The sequence below is a fragment of the Watersipora subatra genome, chromosome 9, assembly GCF_963576615.1.
Source record: "Watersipora subatra chromosome 9, tzWatSuba1.1, whole genome shotgun sequence".
Lineage (NCBI taxonomy): Eukaryota > Metazoa > Bryozoa > Gymnolaemata > Cheilostomatida > Watersiporidae > Watersipora > Watersipora subatra.
The window spans coordinates 19,074,135-19,098,564 of NC_088716.1; the positions used below are offsets into that span (position 1 = coordinate 19,074,135).

The 24,430-nt window shown below is 35.0% G+C and overlaps 2 protein-coding genes across 2 annotated transcripts in view; both read left to right on the forward strand.

The window, feature by feature from the left end:
• Window positions 1–24,430, forward strand: part of LOC137404862 (uncharacterized) — a 115,816-nt gene that overhangs the window by 10,791 nt on the left and 80,595 nt on the right. The gene's annotated exons all lie outside the window — the stretch shown is intronic.
• Window positions 16,462–24,340, forward strand: LOC137404475 (target of rapamycin complex 2 subunit MAPKAP1-like). Its single transcript, XM_068090695.1, has 11 exons — window positions 16,462–16,610; window positions 16,846–16,913; window positions 17,273–17,389; window positions 18,175–18,317; window positions 19,110–19,273; window positions 19,655–19,736; window positions 19,995–20,185; window positions 20,393–20,486; window positions 21,059–21,185; window positions 22,499–22,687; window positions 23,327–24,340. Exons 1-11 carry the CDS (start codon window positions 16,462–16,464, stop codon window positions 23,335–23,337), a joined length of 1,335 nt encoding a protein of 444 aa, XP_067946796.1. The 3' UTR covers window positions 23,338–24,340.

The following is a 24,430-nucleotide window of genomic DNA, read 5'->3' on the forward strand; positions in this document are numbered from 1 at the left end:
CGACAAAATATCCAACAAATCTATGTTGTATGTAAGAGATTCGAGTGTTCAGGTTTCGTTTTCACAAGATTTCGCAAATATCTTAGGATTAGATCCGAAGATAACTTATAATGTGGGAAAACACGGAAACATCACATCTCCGGATATCAACTATGGATTTACATCATTATACGTATATTCATCAATTGTAAGTAACAGACTCGTTGGAGATGCAAATGTACGATTGTTACGAGTTGTCCCAGTAAGTGGAAAGAAGTTCTCTCGAGTTTATACAGAATTCAGTCAAGCGCATTACGTTGAAGTAGATAAAATTTCTACTGATGTGATAGAGACCCTTATAACAAGTGATGATGGAGAAAAAGTACCATTTGATGGAGGGAAGGTTATACTAACGGTTCATTTCAGAAAGAAACAATGAATTCCATATTAATTCCATATACTCCAGAAGACTCAAAAAACTTTTACATTCAATATTACACGTCTAATCAAACAGGAAATGGCGGATTGACACCATATAAAGGAAAAAGAGTGATGGGAAATGGACGACTATCAGGAATATTTAAAAAATTAGCAAAAGCTGTTGCGCCTCTAGCAAAAAAAACGGCTATCTCATTAGGGAAAAAAGGGTTAGATGCTGCATCCAATTATCTTAATAACATGGTAGAGAGACCAAAAGAAGAAGAAGAAGAAACAGATGAAGTAGTAATTCCAAGAGTTAGAAAACCTGGGAAAAGAAAATTAAATAACCGTAGCAAACCTGCAAAACGACGGAGAAAAGCCACTCCAAATATTTTTTAAAATTTGAAATGTTTTATATATTATTATCTCAATATTTTTAGTTCATTTCATTGACATACATCAATAGTGAAAGATGAGTTCTGGAGAGATTGGTTCAACAGGTTTAAAAATAACGGGTTCTCCTTTTACGATAAACGAAAGTTTGGGTATATTTGATGTTCCGGGCACACATAGTTCGGTGGAGCACGGATATTATAGTGAATTAGGTCCGTCACGACTCAGTGAATATGGACCAATTGAAATTGAAATACCTGGAGATGTAGATCACTATATCGATTTAAGTAATTCATATTTGCAAATCGAAGGAAAAGTAGTCAAGGACGATGGTTCCAATTTAGACAATACTGTTGGTAACGTAAATGTTGTACCAGGGGATGCGTTTTTTCATTCGCTAATCAAAACAGCAACATTCAAAATTAATGGATCCGTTGTTGAACATTCAAGTGATTATCCTATGAGATCGTTCATAGAAACCCTTCTCAATAATAGCAGAGAAGCAAAACAATACCAATTAAAAGCAGAAGGATGGTTTCAAGATGATAATCTTGCAAAAGATGGTGCGGATTTCGATAATACTGCGTCTACAGCAAGAAAGAATCTTATTAAAGGATCAAACACATTTGAATTTTTTGGACGACTCCATCTTAGCATTTTTCAACAGGAAAGATATCTCATTCCAGGATTGAATTGTAAATTAGAACTAGACCGAAGTAAACCAAGTTATTGTCTGATGGCAACAGGAGCTGCTCCTGGAGGAGGGGGAAAAGTAAAGTTGACGAAATGTGTACTTCATCTTCGAAAATTAAAAATCAACCAAACAATTCAGCTTTTACATAACGAAAAACTACTTAATGGTGTTAATGCAAAGTATCCTCTTTCTCGGGTATACACCAGATCTTATAATGTGAATACTGGATTAACCCATACTCAAATTAAAATTGCTGATAACACACTTAGACCAAATTTAATACTTGTTTCACTTTCATCACACGATGGAGAAAATGGATCATACAATCGTAATCCTTTCAAATTTGGTCATTACGATGTGAGTCATGTAGAACTACAAATTGATGGACTACCTTTTGGAAAACGATATACTCCAAATTTTGAAAATAGAATGTATACTCGACCATATGTACAACTTCTAAATGCAATGGGAAAAGATCTTTCTTCTGAAGGAAGTGGAATTGGACTGACTGAATATGAAACTGGACTTGCAATATACGCTTTCGATTTGACAGGAGATCTCTCATCCGAAGGTTTTCATTTAATGAGACATGTTTCACTAACAATCGATATCGGTTTTCGGACTGCAACACCAGAAAATGTCTATCTTAATACATATATACAAAAAGATGGAATGATGGAAATCGCTTCTGACTTTAGCGTTCGACTCAGTGGCGGAAGCATATTCTAAGGATGAATACAGCAAATATTTTCGATGTTCTTTCCCAAGATCACATGACTAATAATCATTTTTTTGCTGTCTGTGCAAGAAATGAATTTAAAGAACAATTTTTATCGAATGAAGGAATATATATTTTTAACACACACTATTCTTATCAACCAGGAGAACACTGGATAGGAGTTATTCGAACAAAATCCGAAATTAATTATTTCGATTCAACAGGACGAGATCCTTCAACATATCCAGATGTCGCTCAAATCTTAAAACCTTCTGGAATAAAGTTAATTAAATGGAATGATGTTCTACTCCAAGGATTTCTTTCAACAACATGTGGAGATTACTGTCTTCTCTTTGCAATATTTTGGAGCAGAGGATTTTCAATAGAAGATTTTCTAACAGTTATGCTAAAAATTTCTGAAACAGATACACGAGATCATGTAGTTCGAAAAACTATACTAGATAGATATGGTTGGAATGGAAAAATTAGTAAAAGTCTTAATAACGAAGAAAATGAAGGTGATGACAATGTACATATTCAAGGAACTTCCCAAATTGTTAAATTACTAGAAGAACTGACATAAATTTTTTCTATATTTTACAATTGAATATACATATATACTTTATATCGAAATAAACTTGGTGACAAATACAACCGAATATTATTTACTTTTTGATATAAGTTTTATATATTGATATACTCACGCTGAGTTGGAGCTATCCTCAAAATAATCCACATATTAATCCATGTATGCCCCTTTACTAGTTCATCATCTTCATCTATTTACTGGTCGAGAGACTGATATGGAATGGTTAAGCCAAACCAAACAGGAGAATTCCATAGGTAAACCTAGGAAAACAATCAGGTCAAATGCCAAGGCGCTTGTCCACACAACAGCCTGAACACAGCGACACTCAACGAACTTAATCGCGAGTAGCCGTCTAACAGAATTCTAGCTGAAGCATACAAGCCTTATGGTATCAACTAGTGCCAAATCGATCGACCCAAATTCTCAAGTCTGTATATAAGTAGGCATCAAGAGATGGTTAAGGAGGCAGAATATTCCATCAGTTCATGCAACGCTTATATAATGAATTGAAGAATGATGGGTGTGTCCAAAGGAATTAATGAGGTGAAAATAGTAAACAGATTTTCGCGAAATTGAATTTCGCGAAAGTTGACTATATAATATATAATGTGAAATTTCGCGAAATCCAATTTCGCGAAAGTTGACTATATAATATATATGATGTGAAATTTCGCGAAATCCAATTTCGCGAAATTCACTTTCGCGAAATTCACTTTCGCGAAAGTTGACTATATAATATATATGATGTGAAATTTCGCGAAATCCAATTTCGCGAAAGTTGACTATATAACATATATGATGTAAAATTTCGCTAAATCCATTTTCGCGAAATTCACTTTCGCGAAATTCAATTTCGCGAAAGTTGACTATATAATATATATAATGTGAAATTTCGCGAAAGTTGACTATATAATATATATAATGTGAAATTTCGCGAAATCCAATTTCGCGCAATTCACTTTCGCGAAATTCACTTTCGCGAAATTCAATTTCGCGAAAGTTGACTATATAATATATATAATGTGAAATTTCGCAAATTTAATTTCGCGAAAGTTGACTATATAATATATATAGGTATAATGTGAAATTTCGCGAAATCCAATTTCGCGAAATTCACTTTCACGAAATTCAATTTCGCGAAAGTTGACTATATAATATATATGTGTAATTTCGCGAAATTCATTTTCGCGAAATTGTAAGCATAGAGGAATGTTTTGTAATCTATTTATAAATTTTCATTAAACTCACTCAAGCGTTTTACAGACGTTCAACTATATAAAGCAATCGAGAACAAATCATTATTATCTTAACACTCTTCATAAGCTAACAGAATTCTGAGAAGGGTAAAATGTCAGAATGGAAATGTACAGATAGTTGTCTTCAAATTTGGGCTACACCATGGGAATATTGTACACACGGACTACTTTCCTGTACATGTGGATATGTATATGATGGATTAGCACAATGTGTACATTGGTAAGTACATTTTGAAATTTTAAATTCTAAAGTTTTATATGAATATATAATTATTCATTTTATATACATCATCTTTTCTCAATTTTCAATGAATTTTCAAAAAAATTAAACAGGTATCAAGAAGATGGTAAGGAAACTGATGAAAAAAACAACTCGAAAGAAACAAACTCTCAAAATAGTGAAACGGAGTTGCAATTGGATTTACCATTGGATTATCCTATAGATGGATTACCTTCCTGTAAATGTGGACAAGTCGTATACGATGGCTTAGCTCAATGTATATTTTGGTAAGTAGATTTTGAGAATTTTAAATCCAAAGATATATAGTTATCCATTTATTTCATCCTTTCTCAATCCTCAATGTTTTATATATTTAAACAGTAATGATGCAAAACAAAAAGAAGTTGATGAGAAAAGCGAGTCAAGCATCACATACTTCTATCTCGATAAGAAAGAATTACAATATTCTGAAGTGACAAGCTTTTCAACTCCACAGAAAACTGGCAATTAGTATTTATAAGAAAGAATTTTTTTTTTTTTTTTTTGAATGAATATATATGCAAATCAATAGATCCTTTAGAAATAAAATCTTCATCTCCAAAGATGGAGAATTTATATTTTATTGTATATTTTAAGATACTATTATTAAAATAAAATCAATACAATATTCACATATCATTTTCATTGTGGAATAAAAATTTAGAAAAAGCATAAAAATTAGATTACAACTTTAGCAACAGCATGTGATTATGATAAAAAATTTCGACATCCTGTAATTTGTCTACAGAAAAACTTTCATTTCCATACTCTCTTTCTTTATTACTTGGATTATATAATCTTAAGGCTCTTGGTATGAATAAGATATCAGTTATATTTTCCTTAAGATTTTCAGATGATGTCTGAGTTGTCATTCTGCTCACTGGAATAGTGGTAACATCCGTAGTTGCAATGTTGGTAGGAATTGTGGAAATGTGTGTAGTTCTGATGGTGGATCTTTCTACAGAAAAACTTTCATTTCCATATTCTCTTTCTTCATTATTCGGATTATATAATCTTGAGGTTGTTGGTACAAATGGGATATTAGTTATATTTTCCTTAAGATTTTCAGATGATGGAAGAGTTGTGATTCCACTTGCTAGAATGATGGTATCGAGTGTAGTTGTGGTGGTAGTAGGAATTGTACTAGCGAGTGTAGTTGTGGTGGTGGTAGGAATTCTGGATGTGTGTGTAGTTCTGATGGTGGATCGAGTAGTGGAAGTATTAATTGGGGCTGTAAATCTACCATTATTTTCTTCGAAATGTGGATGATGACAAACAAACTTAATAGGCAATGCTCTCCTTCCACAAAACCTTGAACGAGCTGAGTTGCCTACACAATATCTCGCTAACCGTGAAGATGGATTAGCCCATTGAACAAGTCGTTCAGTAATTCCCAACCTTTGAATAATTTCATAACTAGCTATACCATAAGTACAATCCGAGGGGTTATGTTCTAATTGAATTATATTTCGTAAAAATTCACCGTTAACCGAAAAAAATCCAAAACTAATAAATAGTATTGGAGAAATTTGAATTATATCATCTAGTTTTCTATAAAGACTCTTCATGTCTTCTCAAAAGAATTTTTTTTCATAATGAATAAATCATTCGACTTTCCCCTTTCTTATTACTCATCTTTAAAGAGTTTTATAACGAAGGGAGACTTAACCGATTCCACGAATAGACACGCCCGAACTCGTCCAACATCGGCGTTCATTCAACCGAAACGACATAACACCGTTCACCCCACCGGTCGCCAACCCAACCCCAACCATTCGACGATCGATCGCTCAACTCGTCGACACCCGAACCCCAAACCCATCGCATCGAAACCCGAAACCATCGCCTTCTTCACCTCATCCTTCCCACAATTCCTCTCGACCAGCACCGCATCCTTCCCACAATTCCTCTCAAACTTCATAACCTTAGCTCCCAACACTCACACACCTACCCCCCCCAAACTTTCCATCAGACAACACCATTCTCCGAGGTTCTCGGGCTAAAATGTACCCAAAATCTCACTTTAAGTGCAAACGTGTGTAGATCTGCTCTCTACATACTACTGATCAATTAATCAATATTTCGCATGTACAATAATTAATCATGAATCAATTCCTTACTATTAAATTTGATAACTGGGATTTATTTTAATAATTTACAGATTATTACGACAACTAAGCTTTCAATTTAGCTGCCCATCTGCTTTTTAAGGACTCATTTGATAATGGAACAGACTCATTTTTATGTACTGAGATAATTTATCATAGCCTGTGAACCTATATTATTATACCTTTAATTTATCACATGTATATATTACAGTCTGCCCTCTCTAACTCAACTGGAGGTGCTAGCGCTGAGCTACAACAACTTCAAAGAAGGCCTCCCTGAGGCTGTTGGTGCTCTTAAATCTCTTATTGAGCTACGCTTGATCAGCTGCAAACTGCAGGACCTCCCTGAACCGTGAGTATAACTCGGTATCTCTGTAGGGAGTTTTTATACAAACTAAGCCTATTCTCCATCACTATACCTCAGGACCTTTCATATGGCAGTTACAATAATAATAAGGATTCTAGTTGTTGTAAGACCTCTTTTTTGGGTGCTATAACACTGTATTTCTAAATCGTTCTTTATAGTGACGTTATATTAGAGGTGATATTCAAATAGAAGATGGCGGTTTATTTTCTACTAGTTTTGGGAGAATAAGTTTAAACCATTTTTGGGCTAAGCAATGCTAATGTCACCTATATTTTGTACTCTCCTACGGACAGAACAACATTAGTACTGTGGGCCTCAGCATTTTTGCTAACACGTTTTAGCATATAGGCCTACATCAAAGTATCAGATCGAGTTGGAAGGAAGATCTACATTAGATAAATCATATTAGCAGGTTACAGTTTATAGTTAGTTTGATGGTGTTGTTTTCAAAGTTTTACAGAAAGGCTTTTAAAGTTTTGGTGTTAGAAAATGGACTTTGATATGCCATAGCAATGGCTGCTGTTACATTGATAATAGCTAATGCTATTAGGTTGTTCGATGTTCCTAAAAAGTATGCTCATAATTAATCAAAACACTTAAAAGTCTTCAAGTCAGATTGTAAACCTCATCATGAACGTATCGGAAAACAATGGATCGGATTTAGACCTTAGTGACATCAAATTAGAGTGTAGTATTGGTCATGGTGGCAATAGATTTTCTCCAATATACCGTCACTAAAGTCATGGCAACCATTACAGCAACAAGGAAAGAATTGATTGTTATTAATGTACCCGAGTCATTATCAATTTATTTGTACCACTTTGTAAACATTTTTAATCCTGTCCCTATTGTGGTGTTATATTAGAGGTGATGTTCAAATAAAGGTATCCTTCAAATAGAGGTTTAACAGTTATTGTGATGTGAAACACTCCCAAGATGTACTAGCAATGTATAAGGTTTCCATTGAAGAGTTCTATATTATTATCTTATCATTCGCACCCTTCATCTAGAATATAAGAAGACCAAATATGTTTTTCATATTATTTTCTTAGGCATTAATTATTTAGCTTATGTCTGCTATCCTCCCATGTAATAATTGTACATCGTGTCTCAACTATTAGTTTTAGCTTTCCTCAATTAAAAATAATAAATTGGATCTAATAATCGATGCATTACATGGACAGGAATAAATTATGGATTGATTCCACATCAGTACAGGAGATAGCAGTGCTACATTAGTTCATGATACGACATTATTGTATCCTGTATTATCTAATCCTAATGTATTCGAATGGAATCAATGTGGTTATCACAGTGTATTTAATCTAGGTAGCACTTATGGTTTATGTATCCTCGACGACAGAAAATATATTTCAACTGGAAGATCACACTGACTGTCATAAAACTCATCTCAAATATACCTGGCAATATGCCAATATAAAGCAAGACAGCCTCTTTAAAAGAAAAGTTTTAAAAAAAATCTTCAGTTCTTCTTGAATCCAGCTGACACCCAGATAGTTCGTCTTTAATGTTTCCTTTCAATATATAATTTATCTAATCCACTAATTATTGTTACAACTGAACATTCAATTTAGCTGCAGATTTGCTCTGTAGTGATTCATTTAATAATGGAACAAATTCAGTTTTGTGTACTGAGATACTTTATCATAGCCTGTGAGCCTATACTATTATACCTTTAATTTATCAGATGTCTATATTACAGTCTGCCCTCTCTGACTCATCTCAAGGTGCTATGGCTAGGTGAAAACAATTTCAAACAAGGCTTCCCTGAAGTTATTGGATCTCTAACCTCTCTCACTAAGCTATTCTTGAACAACTGCCAACTTCAGGACCTCCCCGAATCGTGAGTAGAACCCAGATTCTTTGTAGGAAGTTTCTGAGCAAAATGAGTATGTTCTCCAACACTACATTTCAAAATCTTTTGCAGAATCATTTCATCTCTAGCTTTTATATATAAACATATTTCTAAAGTTTGATCTTTCGAAAGGAAAAATTGATCATTCAATACGCCATGTCTAAACTTTCAATTACAGATTCTATGAGGGTTTCTAACTCAGCGCCGTCAAACCTTGCTGTACCAATTTGCTCATTTTTAATATTTGTTTTTCATGTCAAAATTTTAAAATGTTGCCATCAGCTGGAAAGTTTATAAAAATAAAATTTAAAGATACAATTACCTAATGTAATGTAATCTATCTTACTTTATGGTAACCACACATATAACTTGTCAATTCCTCAGGTCTTTGTACCTCCTGTTGTCTCTTACTACTACCTACTATTTCTACTCTTTTGTGGTCGAGACCACCCAATAAATTATTCACCACTCGACCACTGATTATCATCCTTAAATATTACCATAAACATTATAAGACTGAGACCACAAACTGTTCAAGTTTTCTCAATTGGTTGTAACAAGGTTTATATCAGCGAGTAAAATCACAACTAAGATTTTACTTGTTATAAATATATTTGCCATTCCACCAACTATTTTTTATTTACTATAGTTTTCAATTCTATATTCAAATCTTTAAAATAAATTATTATACAATTAAATCACAACTTACGATTAGCTCTACTTACACCTATTCTGACTCATGACATAAATTGTGAAAAAATCTCTGTCTCATGTTACAAAGCAGTTTCCAATATATGACATTCAAAGTTTGCCAAAACATAAGTTTGTAAATGAAAAGAGGTTTGAACCTGAACTGAAGTAAAATATGAAAAGAGTAAAACTATATCAATAAAGTTACCGTCAAACCTCTAATCGAACACCACCTCTAATTGAACACCACCTCCAATTGACCGCCACCATAGAGGAAGGGTTAAAAAATAGAGCGCCTTGGCATTAAATTAGAGGTTTCATGGTAGTTTAAAATATGTGTTCGATGTGTATGCCATAGTAAACTGAGACCTTTATTAATATAATAGTGATATTTAGTATATCACTGTTATATCACAATCACTAGTATATTTACAGACCTAATTCACTAAATCTATACATTGCTAAATCTAGATTCAGTTCACATGTATTTCACGCAATGTAACAATAAGTCTCTTTATTGGTTATTACTCTATATTTTCACTGGTAAATATTCAGCCATAGTTTTTATACAGTGTTAGATGAGATTCACCAGTTATGGCTTTCAAAAGCATTTTATTTTACTAAACAGTTGACTGCTTCAACTGATATGTTTATCTTTGAGATTTTACCATATTTATAAATCATGTTGAATAATAATTTACTATCATAGTAATTAAATATCACACATATAACTCTATTAATAATACATTTACTACCATGGTAATTAAATATCACACCTATAACTCTATTAATAACACATTTACTATCATGGTAATTAAATATCACACCTATAACTCTATTAATAACACATTTACTATCATGGTATTTAAATATCACACCTATAACTCTATTAATAACACATTTACTATCATGGTATTTAAATATCACACCTATAACTCTATTAATAACACATTTACTATCATGGTAATTAAATATCACACCTATAACTCTATTAATAACACATTTACTACCATGGTAATTAAATATCACACCTATAACTCTATTAATAACACATTTACTACCATGGTAATTACATATCACACCTATAACTCTATTAATAACACATTTACTACCATGGTAATTAAATATCACACCTATAACTCTATTAATAACACATTTACTATCATGGTAATTAAATATCACACCTATAACTCTATTAATAACACATTTTGTGGGTTTTGCTACAGTACATGAATGCTTGTAACCTTTTATGTTGTTCAATTACGGTCAAACTTCATGATATGTCATTTATAAATTGTTTAAATTTAACCGCATTTTGATAGCGTGTTACTATATTTGGTAAACAGAGTAAATGTCGTAACAGCTTTATAATGGCTGCCGGTAAACTTGCCTTGTCACTTTGTTAGGTGATATAATTTCCAAGATCACTCAAGAAAACTCCTACTGATAACTCTATAAAAATGTATTGCATTTTAATTGCTTTGTTAATTGCCGTTGTTATGTAGGCTGAGCAAGTTGAGTCAGTTGAAGGAGCTTAACATCACGAAAAATGAATTGAAGGAAGTCCCTGGGGCTGCGTTTCATCTCACAGCGTTGACGGAGCTAGACATTAGGTTTAACTGTGAACTTACAAAGATCGATGAGAGGGTTATGGCTCTTAACAAGCTTCAAAAGTTAACATGTGATGGCTGCTTGAAACTAGTATCTCCTCCGTATGGTGTATGCCAAGAAGGAATCCACACAATTCGGGAATATTTCAACGCTTTTAGACAGGGAAGACAAATATAGGTCGATTATATATAGCACACCAATTATTGCTTCATCCCTGGGTATCAACCTTTCCAGAACAATTATGAACCTTTCAATACAGTGGTTACTTGAATGTACATTACTCTAGTGATATGTTGTTTTTGTGAGTGATATAGTACAGACAACTCCTGCAACATGATTCTCAGTTGAATTTTCAGTTTTCTATCAGGCTGTTAATCAGTTTTTAGTCAATACAAAGTCAGTAGATTATGACCTAATTAACTGGAAAACATCCTGTCTATTGCCTCAACATATGTAGACTAACCTTTACAACAAACAGTAACCTGCATTTTACACCATGTGTTTGTATCAATACTATCGCAATGTTGACATAGCTTGTTTTGATCAAGCGAGAAATACTCCCCCCAATTGTTCAATTTGAGCCTATAAGCACTGTGGGGGGAGTCAATGGCTGAGGGTTAAATCATAATAGCTGCCCGTCTTGCGGTAACACAACTCTTAGGCTTGAGGAACTCGCATCGATTTTTACAACTTGCATTGTTTAGATAGCAATTAAAGCAAGGTGCAATACTTACTAATTGTTTAATGTCTCCAATAGCCTTATCAAGAGAAGCCTTTTAACGAAAGTTTATTATCTCTTTTGATAGGCCTCTTAGCACTTTCGTGTATTTTAATAAATTTAGACAAAACTTGACGAGGTAGGTGATCATTTCCAGAAAAAATTTTGCTTCTGCTTTGCTTAAAAGGGGCGATCGCCGCTTGTTTAGTATATCACGGCTGTATAGCTTGAACTTTATCAGAGGAAAGAGTGATACATGAAACTGACACTCACTTTGCTAGGATTTTAACACAACACTTTTTCAGTGTTAGCTTTAGACCTACCCTAGGACACTTATATTTCGCTAGTATTTAGTTTCGTGAGTAGCATACAGAGTGAAATTTCGCTGAAACTTAATTTTGCAGTTCTGATGAATGCGAAAATATAGTGATGTGAAAATAAATGCAGTGGAACAAACATAATTAGATTCCTCAGGTCAAGTTCACAGGTAAGAAAAAACTTTCAATTTGGGACTAGTTTGTAATTGTGAATTGCAGGTAGAATTGTGTGGGTGAGATTGGTAATGCAGTTTAATCGCTTGCTGCCATTTGTTTCTTGGACTATTAATGAACAAAGCTATTTAATTCCGCGTTTTCGCTCGTTCGTTATGATAGTTTAGTTTCACTCATAAAATTTTCGCGAGAGGATGACTCCGCAAAAACGCGAAAGTTAAATGAGGCGAATGCATAAGTGTCCTAGAGTGCTTTCTTAAACTTACATAAGACAGCCATTGTTTCATGGGAAAACTCGTATACTGAAGTAATGCCAGAAATTGACTACTTGTATTTTATAATACCTACTTTTATTGTGTGTCGTGGTACGTGTCTTAGACTACACCAACTGTGAAAGCTGCTAGAATCGTGCTCACTAAAATAAAAATTGTTTAGCCAATTAAAAGCGTTTCATCGACGAATTCAATGTGCATGCACAGCTCAGATAATTCTTTGATATTCGGCCAAATAACTCTGTGAATTCGTGAATTCAGTCAAATTAACGAAATTCTTTACGTGTAGCCTTACCTTTAATCAAGTCTGCTTGATTGAAATTAGTATTAAATATGCATTTCACAGCTAGAGCGTGAACACCTGATACATATTCATCCGCAGACTCCTCGTTGGCTACTTTCCATTAAGCATTTTGGTTTAGGTTAAAAATTGGGTTGAAATTATTCAGTTAAACCTTCAACTCTTTTGCTACCATGAACAGCATAAAATGACTTGACAAAGTGTTTTTGGATGACCAAGCGCCGAAGATGCCATTTTAGAAGGCTTCATACAAAACATTTCTTATTAGTGGGTCATTGATTAATTGGCCTATCTAATTTTAGATCAAAAGACTGAATGATTTTTATTGAACATTATTGAGAGTGATTATTTTATTTTGTTGCAGTAATAATAATTTCATAGCTGTAATAATATTGATAAACCGTTGTACTCGGAAATGCTCATGATTGTGGTGAAAATGGCTGAAAGGGGTCAAGCTCATTCTGCAAGACATTTGTGGCTTCTTTATGGCATCACCTGATGTAAAGCTTGATGCTGAATAATTTGGCAGTAAAATATCTTTTATAGATCGTGTTGTTCGAAGGCTATGACAATTTATATGAGCCCTTGTCAAATATTAAGTCTTACCGAATATGGTAAAGAAATTAATTTGGTAATGAAACAGTTAAACATGTATCAAGAGTTATACCCTCCTTTTCTATGCTCAACTGCACGTATAAATCTTCACTCTATGGACCTAAAATATACAACAGAATATAGATTTGTACTTGAACTGCCTGTCTCTTCATTGAGCTCACTAATGTTTCAGTATATTTGACAACGTTCACTCCACTACTGTCATTCTATGGCGACATCTGCTCTCAATTTAGAAGCTGGCTCTGTTAATGGAGGGAGTGTGTGGCGGAAGGTAGGCCAGATAAGACCTGGCGACGTAACCCGGGTCGGTTCAGCTCTACAACCACTTAGGGGCCGAATCAGGAATAAGCAGAGCCAATGCCCATGACCAGATATATAAAGACGAGAAAGGGACGCAGCTAGTCAGAGTCATTTTGCCATTGCTTGACTGTACATGCTCTTGTACTGTATCACAAAAGAAGCAAAATATTTGTACTGGTCTGAAACATACTGTGTTGTTTCTACTAGCTAGGGTCAGAGATAAGTAAAGGTGTCCTGCAGACATCCTTTACACAATCAAGCTATACAGGCATTATCATTGAATAGGTGTAAGTATGAGATTGATCTGGCACCATGCTTTGTTATGTAGATGTTTGTGAATACGAGATACTGGTTAAAAGAGCTTTACTGACATTTATTCTTACGGTAAACTCTTCCTTACAAAAATCACCCCATGTCCAAATCTCACGTGATTCCACATGTGATCATTAATCACAAAACTAGACAGTATTATACATTGTACTAGTTTAGGTTGATTACACCATCTATTTTATTATATGCTACACATAAACAGAAGAATATATATAATGCTTAATGCTTTTTATTTGCCTAACTTTGATGGATAAACCATCAGCCCATTTCATGCCTACGCGCTAGGAGCAGTGCATTGAGAAATCAGGCCGTTCGATTCTGCCTATCATTCTGGATTTTTTGCTGTTACGTAGGCCTGAAATCAATGCACTAGCACATGTGGATAACAAAATTGCATGAAAGCGATTAGGCGATAGTCTAATCATAAGTTTGAGGTGATGCAGCTGCTATGATTGACTCAGACATTTCCATAAACAGTTTTACCTGAGTTTACGAATATGAGAATTTAGTCAATAACGTCATAGCTAGTTAGCCGTGGCGGCGGAAATGCCATGCCTCCAATTGATAACATATTACTGAGTCGCTAGTTTTCACACTATAAACCCCACTTCAAAAAGTAGCTAAGGTTACTTAACCACAACAATTCCACTTATTGATTTTTTATTTTGTTGATGACTCCCATATATTGGGAGTTTTCCTTTCCTAGATGTTTAAAAAGATAACCCCAACACTGTATATCAAATAATTGGTAAAATTCGTTTTTGGAATAAATAAGTTGGAAACATTTTGAGAATTACTTTGACCTTAAAATTTGTAGATGTGCCCAACTTCTTGCTTTGGCTACACTGACAGATTTGCAGCAGAAACAGCGGCCAAGCCGTTATTTTAATAATTGATAAATTGAAATGTTAATTTCACAATTTTACCAGTATGATAAACAAAACGGAGACATCTCCTACTTATTTGACTATGGTACTTTTAGTGTGGGTGGTACATCTATCAAATTCATGAAGTAGTATACAAGTATTACATATATATTACAAAAACATGCAATTTACAATATCCAATCCAAAAAAGTAGTAATTAAGTCTTTGGAAACCGACGGAGTGTAAACCCCGAGCCTCGATTAGTGCAGAGGTGCTGCATAACTGCTTGGCACTAAAACTAATTTAAAAAGGTCAGCATGATGTAAATAAAATGTAGAACTTGTAGGGGTACATTGAAGTAAACCTTTGCAGGCATGTAGTAGTAGATTGTTGTTTGCTTGGTGAGATTGGAGGTGAGAAGAGCAGCATTTGATGACTTTAAAAAAACTGACACAACATTTTAACTAAGTCTATGTTAAAATTAATAATATTTTGAAACTCGCAAATGACAACCAGCCTTTGGAAGACAACTTTCTTGGCTGGTGGAGCATGCATGATGTATTATTAAACTCCCCTTCCTTTTTTCACGGATCATGAAAATTGAATTTTGAAAGGTAATGTGTGATCATCTACATTAACAGCAAACTCAGATCCATAACCAACCCTGGGTCTCCGTCTGAATCATTGCGACAGTAGTATTATAAAACCCATGATTGAGGTGATTTCCAAGGTTACTACTACTGTACAGTTTGTGTACAACAATGGCTAATCATATACGTTTAGCTCAAGATCAATATGCTGAGGGCCTTGGTAATTAATCTATAAAAAGTGAAACTTTGTTGAAAAGGACAAAGTAGTGATGTATCATAAAATTGTATTGCTTATATTGAGGCTGCAAACCAAATTTTTTGATTAAGACCAAGATAAATTCTCATCAACTTTTTTCCATCATGTGAAGCTCCGGCTCATACAGGCGGGCTGTACGCTTAAACAATACAAGTTGATCCATTTCAGTAATTTAACCTGCAGCTTGATAGAATTTAGACTTCTAGTTTAGACAGATATAAAAGTTCTCCAGTCAAAAATTTTCTTTTTAGCACTGGTTTTAAATTTCAAAAACTGTAAAAAGAAATTCAGTTCACTGCAAGTGTGGGGCAAGTGTATGTTAATATTATAAACGCACGCTACTACCGAAAGTGAGGCTTTTAATAAAAATGTTTACACGATTGTCTAAACTTTTCTATGTTCCACTCAGAGTTTTAGGTCTATCACGTTATCGGATATTTGTACAGGTCGTAGCGAAGTTCTAGTTTAATTCTCAATATGAAAATTAAGCCGAGAGCCCGCGATATTTTTTGTGCATAGTAAACTTAGTTGCGCGTCAGCTAGTCAACTAAACTACGTTCGTATTTGTTTCCCGAAGATTATCTCATCGTGAAGTGTACGAGTTTTGTAAGCATCCAGATACGTTTACAACTTACTTATACACACTATTTTAACTAATTTATTTAGCCAGTCATTATTAGCAGTGTGAATACACTTTTCGTTTTTGCAATTTCGTAATAATATCGAAATATTAGATACGTCTGCAACTTGCCTTCACTCACAATGAGTACAGTTGATGATCCGCAATTCCTTTTAAGACACCTTCGTACCTGCTTTATCACAAGTGATGAATCTGGTCTTTGCGAAATGCTTGTGGAGCCCGACCTTATCCGTGCTGATCAAAGAAAAAGATCCAACTCAAAGTTAAGCAAGTCAGTTAAACACAAGTCTGTTCTCACCCTTACATTTGCAAATCGTTCGCTCACTGCTATCTTCACTTTATTGATCTGACTGCATTGAGTTAAACTCAAACTCATTTGCATTCATTCTAGTGTTCTCATATTCTATCTATTGGATCAATCTGTATCAGTGGCTAAGTTTTAAAATTCAAACGTTATGGAAATGTTTGGATGAAACTCACGTTTTTTGTCTGACTTTTCTTTTTAGCAACTCACATTCAGGGAGTGAACATGAAATAAGTGTTTCTCCAGATATCCTCTCAGACATGGACTTTGGTAATGTGATCATATGATGTTTTTTACACACTTAAATCCATTTGTTGGTGATGATCACGATAGGACTCAATGTGTAGCCTATGGTGTTGAGCTTTAAAAGAATTGTGTGTTTTGTCACACTTGAATTTGTGAATTCATAGTAAAGTACATGTTGTATACATTGAAAATTTACAAAGAAAAGGGAATAGGAAAAGTTTCATGCTTTCATTAACTGTTGTCTTCCAATCAATGGGTCTCACATATCGACCATCTTTAATTAAACTTCATTTTCAACTTTAGGAATTTTTTTAAAGATATGCTTGATTACACCAGTTTTGTGTAACCTTATTATTAACATGTATAATTCTGTTACATTACAGGTGGAGTGCGAATGCGCTCTAGTACAGCCTATAGGATTGAAAAGATAAAGCAGGAGAAGAACAGCAGGGCGAAAATCAAATCCATAAAATGGAGACACAATGATTCAACAGAAGCAGGTCTTAATATGTGTATTTATATAATATGTTATAATATATGTAATTATTTATTATTTATTATATGTATATTATAACTATATAATTATAAAATAAGTAATTATAAATATATGTAATTATATATATTATATGTATTTCATAATTGTATAATATAAATAATTATATAATTATTCATATATATTATATCAATATAATTATATAATATATGAAATTATAATTTTATATATATATTATATAATTATATTATCTATAATATATATATTAGAGATAAAATATGTAATATATATTACGGTATATAATTATATATCATATATATGATTAATTATATTATATATCATATATATGTTATATATTTTTTATTATATATAATTATATAATAATATTGATATATACAATTTATATAATATGAATATTGACTTCATTTTTACTCGCGTTGATTTGATGCCATGATTTGATATCATTCATTTACGCTCTTTGGCTAATTTGTTTCTACTGACACATTTCTATATGTTCAAATTTAAGCAACATATTATCAATTAAACTTCAAAATTAATGAAATATTTTAAATTTATATAAATTAATTAATGTAAATATACAGGTCATTTTTTGGCATGGCATGTATCTGGCTGTCAACTTTGCTGTCTGCAGATTTTCTAGCCACCAGTTGTTTCACAAATTGAGTTTAGATTTAGATTTGCATCGTTATGAACTGGATGCCTATTGCATCAGTTGTGATAATTTTTTGGAGATATCAATATGATTAATGCGAGTTATATATTCTTGCATAGACGAAGAAACTCTTGAACAGTTGTTTGGGAAAAAACCAATAAAGCTTCAAAAACCCACATCAAATCTTGCAAAACTTCTGACGTCAACCAAGGAAGCAGAGTCTAACAATCCTTTTGACGAGTACAAGAAGTATAATGGAGAGGTACATATCAATCTCATGCATAGTTTTTAGTTGAAAATACAGAAAAAAAGCAATAGTTTGGAGTTAATATCAGCAGAGGTCATGTGGCTAATACATTTGTATCTGTAGGTGCTTGTAATGAGATGTTTATTTGTTAAAAAAGTGATGTATGGCAGTCTATGGAGTCTATGACAGTCTAGGGAGTCTATGGCAGTCTAGGGAGCCTAGGAGTCTATGGCGGTCTAGGGAGTCTAGTAGTCTATGGAGTATAGGGAGTCTATGGCAGTCTAGGGAGTCTATGGCAGTCTAGGGAGTCTGTGGCAGTCTAGGGAGTCTATGGCAGTCTAGGTAGCCTATGGCAGTCTAGGGAGTCTATGGCAGTCTAGGGAGTCTATGGCAGTCTAGGGAGTCTATGGCAGTCTAGGGAGTCTATGACAGTCTAGGGAGTCTATGGCAGTCTAGGGAGTCTATGGCAGTCTAGGGAGTCTATGGCAGTCTAGGGAGTCTATGGCAGTCTAGAGAGTCTATGGCAGTCTCGGGAGTCTATGGCAGTCTAGGGAGTCTATGGCAGTCTAGGGAGTCTATGGCAGTCTAGGGAGTCTATGGCAGTCTATGGCAGTCTAGGGAGTCTATGGCAGTCTAGTCGTTATTGCTTTAATTAGCCTATCAAATTCATCAACTGACTTTGATAGGTTGTATTTCAGAATGAAAGTTAAATCTTCAGTTGTAGCCTTATTTCTATCAGTTGATGAATTTGAAAGGTTGTATATCAGAATTAATTGCTTTAAATAAAAGCCTACTGTCTATTTGTAGAATCAGGTGGACACAAAGAACATAGACATCTATATGACAATGCAGGATACTTCGTTGTCAAAGAAGCTGCTTCCTGTAACCGTCATAACAACAGCAACTGTGCAGCAGACAATAGGATTGACTTGCTGGAAGTACACTAGAGAAGGGAGGAAACCTGAGCTTCAGTTAGTTTACTGATTGGTTACAGTTTGTCACATCCTCTCTATCACTTATCCTTATACAGAGTGAAAGTTTGGAACATCTTTAGTGTTGCATCAATGGTTGCATTTCAGCATGGCCAATGGGAGCACAACTCTCACTTAGATAGTTAATATCCCTGTTGGATACATAATGCAATTAGTCTTTTTGGTAATGATTTGTACTGATATAATTGGTGTCACAAGTACACCGAGTGGTTGTTACTATTAACCTGGGTGTCACTTTAACTCTAGGTGGAGTTGCTATCTCCTTTTTTGTTTGTTCATCTAGAGCTTACAGCTGGGCTTCAATTTTTCGTAGTTGTGTGTAATTACTGCTTCAACCATATTAATTTCGTTTGTCACTAGTAAAGACCTGGAGTTGTATTCCCTCCACATGACAGAAGATGATGGCGAAGTGGATGATGATTTTCCTGCTTTGGATCACAAGGTTAGTTAATTGTGACACTGGGATGAGTATTCCCACTGAATACTAGCGTCAGGAGTTGTCTGCTCTGGGCAATATTGAGTGCTAATCATAGCTCCTCTAACAATAGTTTCATCATTCACTAAGGTTAAGTGTACAACAGTTTATAAACAGTTTTCAAGAACTGATAAACGAATCTTAGATGATTATAAGCAATAACATTCCATGGATATTCTAAAGTTATTTTATATTTCTCTAGTTGTTGTGAGACTTTTGTTCCAGCAACCAATATCAAAGTTTGGATTCGCTAAGCTAGCTCTGGTAGTGCAGCGTCCTGCACAACCGGTTTCCAAGCCTGCAGCTCGTTACACAAGGTTGGGGGAGGTGGGCCAGAGACCTACTGAAGCTGCGCCTAGAGTAAGGAGGTCTAACGTAGCTAGCACACTAGACAGGAACACTCAGCTGGTCACCATGTAAGTTCTGTATACACATGCTCAGACCATACTGTAGTCTTTTCATGATGATCACCTGGTCAAGATTTTGGAATAGTTTAAACGGTACATACAAGCTAAATTTATAAGCTTTTGTTGAAATTTGTTTGAAAGCATTTATTTGCTTTGTCTAAAACCAGATATTTCGCAGCTGATTCCAGCGAGTACACACATCATGTTATTCCACAGACACATCCCTGATCATGGCTCTACCAAGTTACTAGTAGATGTCAGCACTGTGACAGTTGGACAGCTTCTGCAGCTTGTACAGGAGAGACGCAATGTACGTGCTCTGCTACAGGCTGGCATACTTCATACCCAACCTGTTGTTAAGTTCCCATTCTATGTACAAGTCTGTGTTCATAGCCATACCGCTTTCAATTCGAACCACCTGAAAAATGCATGAAATGCGTGTTAATCCTGAGATAATCTTTAATGCAAATCAACAGGACCAAACTTAAGTATGCTGATGTTACTCTGACCAAGCTGTTGTTACCAAGGTGATAAAATTCCACTTTCAACTGTTTGGCATGTAGAAAACTGACAATAAATTATTGTCAAATTTTAATTTTTTAAATTACTGAAGAGTTGTTTCAAAATAACAACATATTCTTGCTGATAACAGAATTAACCAGTTGAGTGTGAGTTATGCACAAGCACTTTTAGCAAGCATCAACATGCTGATCCTAGTGTCATGATAGCAGAAGTGAGCAATGAACACAGGAAATTCCACACCGGTACTAAATTTTTCTTTCTATAGCTTTACCTACTCTCAAAACTCTGTTCCTAACATGGATTTAATCTTTGACTCGACATCTTCGGTCATAAAGTGATCAAGTTTTTTTTTGTTTTCAGTTATTCTCAGTGGCCAATGAGAAATTTCAACTCGGAAATGAATTCAATCAGAAGTTGGATGAGGATGTCCTGATTGCTGACTCTTCTTCTAGAGAATTCTATATGACTTGTTCTCGCACCCCTGTAGGTTAGTTACTAGAACTTCTGAAGACCAGACATACTAGTGAGTTGTGGAGCATTTGTCACTCATGTCTTCTAGCCAAGCATTAATGATTTTTGTTCACTCAAATCACTCTACTTTCAGAAAACAATTGTTTACATTAAACTTACTAAATTTCTAGCCCACTGATTGGTTACACGATGGATGTACCTAGTTAACTGCACTCTAACCACATAAATATTTATATTGAAACGATCATCGTAATGCTGACAGGGTGACTTGTTTTGCACAATCTAACTAATTCTGACTCCAAAAGAGCTGCTGTCAGATTTAACAACTGAGCAGTGTTTATTGAACCGCACAATTTAAACAACTGCTAGTCAATTTATTTTTCTCCACAGCAGTGCTAAAAATAGTTAACTTCATTCACAAATAAGCATGATTTATTTTGTTCATTCTGTCACTTTCTCATCATTTACTCCTCAATCTTTGTAATTTTGCATCTTATACTTGTCTCGAATCATGGCGCAAAGTATTTCTCATGTTTTTTTGCAAGGTAGGCATGCTCATTTAAATTGATGATAGCGTGAATGGTTACCAATAGAGATAGGTTGATCTACCTCCTCGGCATCATACCTCGAGTGCGTTTGTACGAGCGTTTTTATGCAACGTTGAAAGACACCTTAATAGTTTAAACACATTTCATTAGCCACTGGCATATCGAGGTCAGCATCCCTAAAAAGTCTTGGCAGCATTTTCAATTTCTCTGACTTGCTTTTTAGCTTTGGCATGAAGCTGTCGGTATAAAATTGTTGACTCTTTAATTCATGTAGTAATTTTGTGACCCACACCTTATTTATTCCTAATAAATTATTATTACGAATAAATTATCATAAGTAATAATTTATTCCTAATAATAGTAGTGTTATATGGTTATAATAAATAATAATTATTTTATTATTATCATGTAACACTGCTAAAGAAGGCAACCCATAAGTGTCACATGTAAAATACGTACTTGTTGTTGATTGGAAAAGTTGTTTCTTCTTACAGTGTCTAAATTGTTCTAGAGGGGAGAAGTTGCCTTTCCTTACTGTGTCTCGACTGTTCTAGATTAAGAATTTGCCCCTTTACAACATAATATCTAAAGTGTTTGTGATTAAAAAAGTTGGCTTTCTTGACAATTTTCAGACAATTGTCCATCCTGTTTTTCATCTATAAAGTTGCTATTCCTTGCAATGTTTAACTTGTTCAAAATTGGGAGGTAGCCTCTCTAAAATTTCATAAGGTGTTATAGGTCAGGCAAGCTACCATGACTAAATTACATTCATGTATTCCAGGACCCAGATCGGTTTCTATGATAGATGCTGGCAGCACAACTGACAGCAATATGTTCCCAGATATTGACCCGGTGACTACAGGTGAAACCGAAACTCTTCACTCATCTATGGTCTCTCATCCTTCACAAAGCAAGCTTTTCTCTGTCAACCTTGTGACTAGAGTATTCTCCAACCTACAGGTTCAACTCAGTGAGTCCCTGAACCGCCAGTTATTATACAGTAGGCGCTTCTACAATGTAAACAATTCGTTCCAGGATTGTATACGCTGTAGGGATTTTATGTTATAAAAACAGTAACATACGTATAAATTGCTTAATCTTTTCTAAGATCGTTCAAAACTCACCCCTTTCATACCAAAAGGAAAAACTTGACTTGAATTTTTTAATTTTTGGGCTGTACCGTAACTGTAGTATTATTGGTTTGCATCGTGAACTTCTCTCCTTTTTCTGATGAATCTCACTGATTTCATAGACCAGTTGCAGTAATTTTAATTTTACAACGAGTTGATGGGGAGCGCATATCTTCAAAGTTCATTTACAATGATTTGCCATTTTTTCTAAACAGCAAAGTCTATTCTTCAAAGTAAAACTAATAACAAATATTTGATACGTCTACAATAAAGCAAAACAACCAAAGATTTTTACTATAAAAAGTGGTACTGCCTGTTCATGTCCTTTTCTGTATCCAGGGGTCAAGGTTAGCATAAAAAATTTTGATGATACTCCAACTCATGATATTAAGACTGGTAGAACTATGCTGTAACACCTGCACCAATCGATCACCTTTGTATTTATGAGCAACTGCGCAGCTATCTTATTCTCTGTTTAGAGAGTAGATAGCTGCACATCTATGGCAGTCTAGGGAGTCTATGGCAGTCTAGGGAGTTTATGGCAGTCTAGGGAGTCTATGGCAGTCTAGGGAGTTTATGGCAGTCTAGGGAGTCTATGGCAGTCTAGGGAGTCTATGGCAGTCTAGGGAGTCTATGGAGTCTAGGGAGTCTATGGCAGTCTAGGGAGTCTATGGAGTCTAGGGAGTCTATGGCAGTCTAGGGAGTCTATGGCAGTCTAGGGAGTCTATGGCAGTCTAGGGAGTCTATGGAGTCTAGGGAGTCTATGGCAGTCTAGGGAGTCTATGGCAGCCTAGGGAGTCTATGGCAGTCTAGGGAGTCTATGGAGTCTAGGGAGTCTATGGCAGTCTAGGGAGTCTATGGCAGCCTAGGGAGTCTATGGCAGTCTAGGGATTCTATGGCGGTCTAGGGAGTCTATGGAGTCTAGGGAGTCTATGGCAGTCTAGGGAGTCTATGGAGTCTAGGGAGTCTATGGCAGTCTAGGGAGTCTATGGCAGTCTATGGAGTTTATGGCAGTCTAGGGAGTCTATGGCAGTCTAGGGAGTTTATGGAGTTTAGGGAGTTTATGGCAGTCTAGGGAGTCTATGGTAGTCTAGGGAGTCTATGGCAGTCTAGGGAATCTATGGTAGTCTAGGGAGTCTATGGAGTCTAGGGAGTTTAGGGAGTTTATGGCAGTCTAGGGAGTCTATGGCAGTCTAGGGAGTCTATGGCAGTCTAGGGAGTCTATGGAGTCTAGGGAGTCTATGGCAGTCTAGGGAGTCTATGGAGTCTAGGGAGTCTATGGCAGTCTAGGGAGTCTATGGCAGTCTAGGGAGTCTATGGCAGTCTAGGGAGTTTATGGCAGTTTAGGGAGTCTATGGCAGTCTAGGGAGTCTATGGCAGTCTAGGGAGTCTATTGCAGTCTAGGGAGTGTATTGCAGTCTAGGGAGTCTATGGCAGTCTAGAGAGTCTATGACAGTCTAGTCGTTATTGCTTTAATTAACCTATCAAATTCATCAACTGACTTTGATTGGCTGTATTTCAGAATGAAAGTTAGATCTTCAGTTATAGCCTTATTTCTATCAGTTGATGAATTTGATAGGCTG